The 11,795-nt window shown below is 35.7% G+C and overlaps 1 protein-coding gene across 8 annotated transcripts; it reads right to left on the bottom strand.

The window, feature by feature from the left end:
• Positions 1–43: 43 nt before the first annotated feature.
• On the bottom strand, positions 44–11,291 carry LOC104096368 (uncharacterized). Of its 8 annotated transcripts, XR_011411231.1 has the most exons (9): positions 11,016–11,286; positions 10,885–10,931; positions 8,750–8,829; positions 6,594–7,942; positions 5,949–6,563; positions 5,511–5,626; positions 5,159–5,268; positions 3,892–4,577; positions 46–471 (listed from the first exon to the last, which is right to left on the bottom strand). XR_011411231.1 is itself a non-coding variant. In XM_070186092.1 (3 exons), the coding sequence occupies exons 1-3, from the start codon at positions 6,596–6,598 to the stop codon at positions 4,568–4,570; spliced, it is 276 nt and encodes a 91-aa protein (XP_070042193.1). In that variant the 5' UTR covers positions 6,599–7,027; the 3' UTR covers positions 4,223–4,567. The 8 variants fall into 8 exon arrangements, 2 of the variants coding, with proteins under 2 accessions (XP_070042193.1, XP_070042192.1); XR_011411234.1 differs by having other exon boundaries at positions 44–471; positions 5,949–7,955; positions 11,016–11,291; XR_011411233.1 differs by having other exon boundaries at positions 44–471; positions 5,949–7,955; positions 8,742–8,829; positions 11,016–11,290.
• Between the last annotated feature and the right edge of the window lie 504 nt (positions 11,292–11,795).

Here is an 11,795-nt window from a genome sequence, read left to right as displayed (position 1 = left end):
GATGAAATACATAGAAAATTTCCACAAATCTATTTTTCATATTTACATTCTATCATGGTATTAGAGCAATAGCTCGTTTCTGGGATTGATCTTCCTTCTCCTTCAACTTTCTGTTCATCACAGTCTCAGTCACCATGACTGATACAATAGATCTTACTGTACCTCAAACTGGTTCCAGCAATGGAGCTAACTTCGATCCAAATCACCCTTACTTCTTGCATTCATCAGATGCTCCAGGAATGAGTCTCGTGAATGCAGCCTTCGATGGAAGGGGTTTTCAAGGTTGGAGAAGGTCAGTTCTGATTGCACTCTCAACAAAGAACAAACTGGGATTTATTGATGGAACCCGTGCTCCTCCTGTTATCACATCTAAGGACTATCAACCATGGACTAGATGCAACGATATGGTGACTTCTTGGTTGTTGAATTCACTCTCCAAAGACATTGGAGATAGTGTCATCTACTCCAGATCTGCAAGAGAACTCTGGATCAGTCTGGAACACAGATTTGAAAAATCAAATGAAGCAAAATTGTATCACTTGCGTAAGGAATTATCTTCTTTAGTTCAAGGAACAAATGATATAGCAAGCTATTTTACAAAACTCAAACGTTTATGGGATGAGCTAGACTCTCTAATTTGTGATGTAAAGTGTGTTTGTACTTGTGTATGTTCTGGGAAGCAAAAGCTGGAAAAATCCTTAGAAGATGAGAGACTTATACAGTTTCTCATGGGACTAAATGATGTTTATGGTCAGGCTAGGGGGAACATTTTAATGTTGAATCCTCTACCTAGCATAGATCATGCTTATTCTCTAGTATTACAGGATGAGAGTCGGAGAGAGGTCTATATGAATCCTCTTATTTCTTCTGATTCCTCATCCTTCATGGTGGGAAGTCAGGGAAGTTATGCACTAAGAAAAAACAAGAAAATGCAAAAGAACACACGGCACACTCAATAATTTCAAAAGGGGGAAAACCCCATGCAACTCCAGAAATCAGAAAATAATATGCAGAGATTTGCAAATCAATCACAAAGAAACACAGCTTCAAAACCAAAGAAACAAAGGTTCAATCCTAATGTATCTTGCACTCATTGCAAAAAGATAGGACATACAGTTGCAGATTGTTACAAGATTATTGGATTTCCTGAGGATTTTGAATTCACAAATGCTAAAGGAAGTCAAAATCAGATCAGGAGCAATGGAGTGCTTACAGGGGATCAAGCAGATGATGGAGTCAGCAGTTACAATGAAGTGTTAAACCAACACCTCTCTAAGGATCAATTTTCACAATTGGTTCAGATGATCAAACAAGTGAAAATTTCAGATAGAGGAAGCAGTTTAGAAATAAATGCAAATGCAGTAGCTGGTACTATTAACAAATATATTGGCTGCTGTTTTTTAGTTTTTAATACCAGTGTTTGGATAATTGATTCAGGGGCTTCAGAACATATGTGTTTTGATTCAAATACTTTTATCTCTTTAGATCCTCTTCCTACACCTTTACACATAAATCTGCCTAATTCATTTAGGGTAACAGTTACACATACAGAGAAAGTCCCTATCTCTGCTAATTTTATTTTAGAAAAGGTCCTTCATGTGCCTAGTTTTAAATATAATCTATTATCAGTTAATAGATTTTCTGTTCAGTTTCAATGTATAATCTGATTCACTCATACTCAATGTCTATTGCATGCCCCTTTCATAAAGAGGCCTCAAGTTTTTGGTGATACAAATGAAGGACTCTACCTGTTCCAGCCTAGTCTTAAGGAGAAACTTGTTTCACCTTCAGTTCATAGTGTTTTCAATCAAATTTCAATTGTCTTTCCATTTTCTACTAATGTGGTTACAGATGTAAACCTTTGGCATATTAGATTAGGGCATATGCCTTTTTCATCAATGAAGAATCTTAGTTTTGTTTCATTGCCTTCCAATTCTGATTGTCTATGTGATATTTGTCCTAAAGCTAGGCAAACTAGGATTCCTTTTCCTTTGAGTCAAATCAAATCCAAAAGAGCATTTGAATTAATTCATGTGGATACATGGGGCCCTTATAAGGAACCTACTTATAATGGCTTTAAGTATTTTTTTAACTATTATGGATGACTATAGCAGGGGTACTTGGACATTTTTGTTAAGCACCAAGAGTAATGCTTTCACAATCTTAAAGAATTTTTTAACAATGGTAGAAAGGCAATTTGCAGTCAAGGTACAGAAATTGAGAACATACAATGCCTTTGAATTAGGCAAAGGATCACAGCAAGCAGCTTTTCTCAGCTCTCAAGTAATAATACACCAGACTTCTTATGTATCAACACCTCAACAGAATGGCATAGTTGAAAGAAAACATAGACATCTTTTGGAAATAGCAAGGGCTTTGCTTTTCCAATCTAAGGTGCCTATCAGATATTGGGGAGGGTGTCTATTAACTGCAACCTACCTGATAAACAGGCTACCTTCTAAGGTTCCTCAAGGGAAAACACCCGATTCTATTCTGTTCAATCAGTCTCTTTCTTATGATTCATTAAGGTCATCTGGATGTCTTTGTTATATTTTTACCTTGTCTAGTAGTAGAAACAAATTTGAGTCAAGGGTAAAGAGTTGTGTATTTTTGGGATATCCTTTAGTTCAAAAAGGGTATAAAGTGTTGGAATTAGATACTAAAAGAATTCTTGTGTCTAGAGATGTTCATTTCCATGAAAACATCTATCCTTTTGCTTCAGCCACCACACCACACTCAGTTTGTTTTTAATCCAGATCTTATATTTCCCACCCCTTCTCCTATGGACACAACCACCAATGACCTTCCACCAAACACCTCTTTGGTTGAGCCTACACCACCTTCATCACCTAGTATCACCGGGATCCACTCACCTCATTTTTCTCCCTCACCATCACCTCACTTTTCTCATCCTCCTTCTCCCATCACCACTGGTTTGCCCACTACATCTATTTCTACACCAGGAATCAGGAAGTCTACTAGAGTTTCTAAATGGCCTGCTCACCTCAAAGATTTTGTTTGCTCTAATGTTTATTTGACTGACCTTACTTCGTCATGTTTTATTCAGCCCTGCCAGCCTAATGTCTTTAGCTTTGGTGCACTTTCTGCTCATAACAGGCAGATGATGCAATCTCTTTCAGAGATTTCAGAACCTACCAGTTTCTCTCAAGCTTCTGCCCATCCTGGATGGATACAAGCAATGCATTAAGAAAGTGAAACTTTAGAAGCTAACCACACATGGGATGTGGTTCTTTTACCACAGGACAAGAAGGCCCTACCTTGTAAATGGGTCTACAAGGTCAAGCATAATTCAGATGGAACTGTAGAAAGACTCAAAGCACGATTGATGGTCAGGGGGATATTCAAAGGGAAGGAATTGACTACACATTTTCTCATGTAGCCAAAATGACTACCATCCATTGTTTAATGGTTGTTGCAGTAAAGAAGAATTAGCCTATCTAATCAATTGGATATTAGTAATGCATTTTTACATGGTGACTTACAAGAGGATGTGTTTATGAATTTTCTAGCAGGTATACCCCCACCTAGTCCCAATCATGTATGTTTATTTAGGAAGTCACTTTATGGTTTAAAACAAGCTTCACGACAGTGGTATGCTCGGCTTGCTGGTGCTTTAAGTTTTAAGGGTTATTCCTCCTCCTTAACTGACTATTATTTATTCTTCAAAAGGACAAACAATCTAGTTTCTATAGTAGTTGTTTATGTTGACGACATTCTCATCAGTGGAGATAATATAGAAGAAATAACCACACTCAAGTCTTTCCTTCAAAGTGAATTCAAAGTCAAAGATTTGGGTGATCTTCATTATTTCTTAGGTATGAAAATACTTCGAGAAAAACAGGGGATTATAGTCTGTCAGAGGAAATATACCTTAGATTTATTGAAGGAGTTTGATGTTTCTGCTCTCTCCTCAGTCTCTTCTCCGCTTGAACCTTCATCCAAGCTTCACGCTGATGGAGGTCATTTGCTTCTTGATCCAACCATCTATCGGCACCTTGTTGGGAAATTGAATTATTTCACCCATACAAGACCCGATTTGTCATTTGATGTGCTGAAGTTGAGTCAATATATGGACCAAACCAGACACTCGCACTTCTCCGCAACCCTTTGTGTCCTACGCTATTTGAGATGGAGAAGATGCTCATATTGGAAAAATGTTCTTTACCAACAGCAACCTAGTTTCTTTTCCTATTACAAACAATGTCTCGTGTTATTTAACAATTCATTGCCTTATGATCACAAACAAATTCATCTATATACAAAAGATGAACACTAAAAAATAATTCTCAATCTCACATGTCTAGAATATTAGATAAAAAGAACAAAGAATGTTGTGAAATAGCACCCAAAATCTTATTTACAAGATGGTAGAATAGCTCATTTCTTGGTCTGGTTTGACACTCTTGGATTAACCAAACTCGGTACTAATGTGTTGCTGTGACGAGTTCTTAGAACCCTAGTTTCATGCGCTCCTCGAATTTTTGTCTTAAATCTTCTTCTGCAGGAACCTTCCCGCCACTCTCCAACGTTTTGCGCCACCAAGTAGTTAGTTCATCCTGTAAAGAATTAGAAACGGATTTCATATTTAGAGTCAGTGAATTCAAAGTGGCTGCTATATACTAGCGCACATAAAAGAGTCAGGTAAAAACAACACCAGGACAATTAGATGCAACATCAAATTAGCATAATCATGCAGCCAAGTAAGCAACTGAATATGATGTTTCCTGCAAACATGTTATTTAATCTTTACATATAAAAGTGATTAATTCCCTAAAGAGAAGAAGAAAAACGAAGTACTTAACATGATAATAGCCTCACTTCCATCATTTGATGCAGGGTATGGGTAGCCCGGTGCACTAAGCTCCCGCTATGTGCGTGGTCCGTGAAAGGACCGGACCACAAGGGACTATTGTACGCAGCCTTACCCTGCATTTCTGCAAGAGGCTGTTTGATGCAGGGTATAGCTTTCCAAATAAAAAGATATAACAGAAATGGTTAACTAAGCATGATGATAACCTTAGCTTTCCCTATGTCTAGTTGAATTAGGAACCATCATTTGATTGCCCAGAAAACAAAAACTATCATCGACAGCTCCATAAAAAAACTCTGTATAACGGGTAACTATAAAGTATATTACCTCCAAAAAGTCCTGGTTGGAGACATATTGGCTTCCCACAAAACACTCGACTCCACAGACATTTACTGATATGTTCCTAGAATCTCTCTCAGATTTTTCTCCTTTTACACCTACGGATTCCAGAAAAGGAAGATTATTGACAAGTGTAAAAAAACAAAGATAACAATCCGTTCTGCATTATTCCAGAAAAGGAAGATTATTGACAAGTGTAAAAAAACAAAGATAACAATCCGTTCTGCATTATTCCAGAAAAGGAAGATTATAGACAAGTGTAAAACAACAAAGATAACAATCCGTTCTGCATTGAAAGGCAGGGAAAAAGTTTGTAACGCAAACTATAATGAAAGCTTACCAGTTATGCAAGCAACATAGTATCATGTACCTCCTCGCCCTGCTTCCCACTTCCCTAATCGTAAACGCAGGAAAAGCCCATCCAAATGTGATAGTGAAGTGTTGGAGTTCATCCAACTGAGGAAACCAAAATTCAAAACGTAATTAGACTGAAAAAATCAATAGGTATATATGTAACAGAGCGACACTAGCAGTAAAGAATGCCAAATAAATTAAATTGGGACAAGAAGTAAAGCTTTAGAACCTCCATTACCCAAACTAAAAATCATACATTAGCCGAGTTGTGATAATAGACCGATGATGCTTGTGCAGAATCTTATGTATGCCACCGCATCTAACTCTAGCCTATCTGTTTTGTGGAAGCTTTACCTAAATCTACGTCTAAAGAAATAACAAACTTGACATTAATATACTAACTTGCATAACATGCTTTGCTTACTTGAGAATATCCACACGAAACAATCGGAGACCCCTGATGACATCAAAAATTCCTTTCGGGACATCTGTTATCTCCTTACCAACAAGATTGGAAGAAATTATACTTTCTTTAAAACTGTTCTCCACATGAGAAGTTCTCTTTTTCTGAATTTGATTGGAACCAGAGGTTCTTGCAAACCAAAGCTGATTTTTACTGTGATAAGCCTGATTAGCAAGTTCAAGCCGTTGCCTTTGCTTTATTTCCACAAGGCTAGATGAACATTCATTGCCTGTGAAGAGCTGCAAACTATCATTCCTGTTCCGGTTTGGAGATGATGTTGGGCAGGAAATAGCCCAATGAACATCTAATGCACAGACAAGTAGATTCCTCAGTCCCATTATAGGCCCTGATGTTTTTAATAAGAACTTCTAACTCAGACTCCGTCACCTCTGAACAGTTGCGTAAGTCGTGGCCGCTTCTGCCGCAGAAGAAACAAGTTGTTCTTGTGTAACTGTACTCACCTCTAGTTGAAGAAGGTAGTATGTGTTTAAGGGCATCCAATCTCCTGGCAAATAGAGAGGCCAGCGCCTCGGATTTCTTGAACTTGGCGGAAGGTATAATAGGATGTATATTACTCTGATTGACCTCTTTTGAGCTGGCTGCAACATCATCGTCTTCGTCTCCAGACGAAGTCTCCCTTGCGCCTGAGATTTGGTGTTCAATCACACAATCAACACTCGTTTGAGCTTGAGGACTAGGCCTTCTGCATTCCGTGGAACATGTTAGTGTTTCATGTGCAGTTGGCTTGGGATTATCTGCGCTCAGAACAGTAGTCCCGGGAGTCCTGTTTGAGAATCTAGTTATCCACAGACTATGAAGAGACTGATTTCTGTTAGGCGTGCCATAAACTGTGTCACGTTCAGATGAATGACAGGTATTGTTTTCCTCACCAATGCTGGTTTTAAGTCTAGACAATGAGTCCGTGGAGTTCAGCCCAAAATTTGCTTTGCTACATGCAATGTCACTCGAAGCTTTGTTTTCTGCTGAAGCAGTCACATTGGCCCCCCGATGGCACGATATCTGTAACATGAAATCTATTGCAAGGTGCACCCTCTCCAACTTTTCAAAGGCGAGACAAACCTAGGCGTGTAGACATGTACTTTTCAAGTTGGGTTGTTAAGCCTGGTAAGTGGTGCCATTTGTAGTGGATGTACAAAAACGAAAAATATCAACTTTGTCAATTGTCTAGGATACTATAGCTTAAGATTTACTTTAAGTGTGCACTTGTAACTATGATTGATTTGAGCTTTGACCACGTTCCATTTCGTAAGTGTTCCTTCTTTGAGCTAGCTTCCGAGGGGACAAGTTTTCAGTTTCACGAACTCCACGAGGATTAATCTCATCATGTCTCAAATGGACAAACAATATTTTGTACATTGAGACCCAACATCACTTGTTTTTATTGTTGTTAGTAGCACTAAAAGAAAAATAGCCTTTTAGCAAAGGGAAAAATGGTCCTTAAAAGTTACTTTCTGGTCCCTAAACATCAACAGCGACCAAAAATATCTGGTCGCCACCCGCCGCTATAGCCTCCGACGCTAAAAGTCAATTACGACGGGATTTGGGTCTTGTCGTAAAATCTCATTAGAGACCAGTTGAAATCCTGGTCCCTTCTGGTTGTTAATATTTAGCGACCAGTTATTCTGGTCACTAATTTTACTTATTTCATTCTTGTGCATGTCAAATACAACTTGTAAAAAGAAAACTAGATAACAAAAATATAATATAGAGATAAATTTTGCTTTACAAAAATTTATTAACATTCCATTAATGACGTCATTTACAGGTACACTTCAATTAAGCAATCACAATATTGTTGACAGAACTCACACAAAAAACCTAGATAACATCCCTAGACATTATACAAAGTTTATCCAATATTCCTAGCAAAATGATAGTCAACTTGTATGCCCGCCAAATAAGATTTTTTACTTGTAAACTTCAATCTCCAAAACCTGTAAAATTTCTCTTCAGAAAAACCAATAAAGATTAACAAGATAATTGGTTAAAGAATATTTTATAATTTTACCCTAACAATGATTTAACTATTTGCCCAAATTCATCAAGTGTGATCATATACAATTCAAAAGTTAAACAGCAACGTGAAAGGGACTGCATGAAGTCAAACAAAAAAAATGAATTAGAACTTTGGAAAATATGTTTAAGGATAATTTTATCTACTACTCGAGTTAAAATATTAAATACAATTATGAAATAACTTTTTGGCTAAAGGTAAAAATCACAAGTACTCTTGACAGAAGCACAATCATCTTTCATGCTAAAGTAGTATAAGCTTTGCCCTTGTGCAGGTTTAATGTGCAAACACATAGGTCATTGCATCATTTAATGTGCAAGTTTAATGTGCTTGTGCAGGTTTAATGTGCAAACACATAAGTCATTGCATCATTTACTTAAAAATAAGGTGTCGAGACTTGAAAATCTTTACTTTTTCTGTTCTTTTGACCGAAGAATGTACAGTAACCAATCTAGACTTCAATTGGGTGTTTCAAGATTTTGCAAATATAACTTAGCTACACACTTATATAGCAGATATATCATTCTGCTGGTATGCCTCTCTGTATTGTTAGCACATAGTAGCATTGCCTTTTGTTTCTTTTAACTAATTAAAGTCTAGATTTTTTAAATTCCAAAGAGTAGCTTGACATCTAAGCCTTGCATTATTTGCAGCTGATATCAACTTTATAACAGAAAATCCAGAACATAGATGATTTAACACTTAAGAAATGATAATACTTTGGCACCTGGCGGAAGGAAACCATATTTCGTAGCATTCGTAGTGGATCCGATCTTACTTTCTGTCTTTGATTGTTTCACACTAAACCTAAAAAGAGTCAAAAGAAAATAAAATAAGAAAGACATGATGAAAATAATGTATTAGCAAAATAATCATGTAAACCAGGAGGTACACGGTAATATACTAATACATAAAAGATGCTTTACCTCGTCCATTCTTTTTCGTGTATTTTGTGTAGGATTTTTTTATTACTTAATATCATCATCCATTTGTTGCGGAATCTCATAGGAATCATGAGGTTTCATTTTCATCACCAGATGTCAACCCTTATTGAAATTGTCATTAGTATAAAAAACTTGTTATGCTTGGTCCGCTAATATAAAAGGCTCATTTATTTTCAAAACTTTCCCCCAATTAACACTTACAAATTCATATTCATCTTATTTAACTCCTTTTGTTTCATCATTCACATCAAACCAACTACATCGAAATAAAATTACTCTTCTACCAGGATGAACTGCAATTCTAGTATATCAGTCAAAACTCCATAATAATCAAGGCTCTCGCCATCTTTACTAGTCGCACCAATTACAAGCATCCCACAATTTTGAGTCTTTAACTGTTTATCACATGGACATGGTATTTCATGTCATTTTCCTGATTTTCTAAAAGCTTAATCCAAAAAATTTTGCACCCCAATTAAGTAGGCTTCATCAAGCCGAATATCAACAAGTTCCTTCTACTGCTTACTTCTGCCATAAACTTGGAAGGTTACATAAGAATCAAATTATAAAAACATATAGGATAATGAAAGTACTCTAAAATGCACATAACCTTTTAAGAAACGTTATATAAATTAAATATTAGAGACTTTTGTAAGGAGCTAAGCATGTTGAGCCACGTTGTGAGTGTTTGGCCACAAAAGCTGATATTATTGAGGAAAGGTGTTAAGAGTTAATAATTATTAACTTATGACATTTAAGAAACAAAAACTAATAATACTCCACGAATATGTAAGCTGCAACTTGATTGTCAAAACGGAGAATACATAATTTTTCAGTTCAACGCTTATCAACCAGTGTACTAATTGTTACTCATCAACAATTTCTCTGGTCATTAGAAATACATAACCTTCATAGCAATGAGCTAAAGTAAATAACTATTAACCAATGATAAGATTTAAGGATAATAATGATATACTACCAGAATGAGATAAACAGTAAATTAATTGTCAAAACAAACAGAACACAGAGTTTCTCTATACAACACTTATCAGCTAGTGTACTAGCTACCCATTCCATGTATTTTTGTTTATAGTTATAGTATTTCATGCTTGTTAATTGAATTAAATGAAAATTTGACTATAACCTAACATTATGACTGTCTTAATACTGATATAAAAAAAGACAAAGATAATAAAACTAACCAAATATGAATGCACTAAAATCAAACACTCGGTTCTGGAAATTTTCACTTTCGTCTACAACGATAGAACTAAAACGGGGCTGATTGAAAATAGAGTTGCTAGTTCTCATTTTGTTGAGTTAAAAATGAGCCACAAATACTCCAGAAGCTAAATACAATAGCAAGTCACAGTAAAGACTTTCTAAAGCTAAGCCAATGCAAACTAGACTCACTAAAAGTTAGAGAGGTTGAGAAAAACTAACTAAATATTACGTTAAATAAGTTTTCAAAAGGCAAAAGGTAGTCTAATATCTAACACTATATTACTGCTACAAAAGGATTGAAATATAACAATTCACTAATAAACAATCTAAACAAAATTGAAGTAAAGATCATTTTTTTACGGGAAATAAACAATTGAAGACATATCTTTACTCCAAACTAAATTTAAAAAAAGGGGAGTTCCTTTAAGCACTAATTTTAGAAACTAACGAAGAGAGAATAGAAGATGAAGAACAAATTACAAGAAAACTAAACAAAGAAAAGGCTTTTACAAACAATTCAAAAAGGGGACACGCAAGAAAACATAATCTTGAAAGAAACTGATTTTACAAAATCTTGCTGAGCAACCACAAAATAGAATCGCTAATGAAAACAATTTCTTTAAAAACCTAGATTTAACAAAAACCCATATGAGAAGTAATAAGTAAAGGTTTTCTCAAAAGAAAGTGTGCTTACTTTTGGTGAGATAGTCGTCCATTCCTAGTTTAATTTTCTCCCCAAACCTGCACAAATGGGTTGTAAACCTACCTTGACAGAGATGAAAACTGGAAGAGTAGAAAATGTAGCTCTGGTTTCAGTATACATACCGTCATTCATAGACTTTGAGAGGAATATGCAGATTTAGGTTTAGAGGGTAGTGATTTAGGGATTTTAATTTCATTGAGGGAGATGAGCCGTGAGTGCGAGCCAGCTAAAGGTTTCTTATTTCCTTGAAAAAGATAAAGATTTTTAAGTTAATTTTTTTTTTATATTTTATTCTAATTTGGTGTGGCGCCTCTTTTTTGCCCTAAAATTGTGTGATTCAGGGAGCAAATAGCAACCCTTTAATGAACTACACTTAATTCCCTCCATCGGTTTAATGAAAAATTAGAGAATTAAGGACCAGCATATATTCTCATCCCAAATAGTATATTTTTAGGGATCAGATTCGAACCCGTCATTAAATGTTGGTTCCTAATAAGGTTTTTTCTTGTAGTATAGCGTGAATTTCGTGTTCTCAGTTTGGATAGTTATGGTTTCTAACTTATGTATTAGATCATTTTGACAAGCAGCACAGAGATTAAATTGTTCACTTCTCTTGACTAGAACATTTCCATGTATAGACTGCATCTTATGTTCATATCAACATTTTGATATGAAAATCTAAAGTTGGGATGACTAAAATTGTCTTGAATCAATGTTGTAGTACATTTTTCGTAAACATGTGATGATGTTATATGCAAAAATACCAACCCTTCACTAATGCTAGGAAATGGTACTGTCATAGGTGAATTTAAGATTTTAAATCAGTGAATTTGAAATAATAGTCCATTCGCTATTTCTTTATGACAATCAAAATGGAATAATAAGTATAACAATTATTTTTC

This window comes from Nicotiana tomentosiformis, chromosome 9 (assembly GCF_000390325.3).
Source record: "Nicotiana tomentosiformis chromosome 9, ASM39032v3, whole genome shotgun sequence".
NCBI classification, from domain to species: Eukaryota; Viridiplantae; Streptophyta; class Magnoliopsida; order Solanales; family Solanaceae; genus Nicotiana; species Nicotiana tomentosiformis.
The sequence above is the reverse complement of the archived record's forward strand: the minus strand, read 5'-3'. Positions and strand labels throughout refer to the sequence as shown.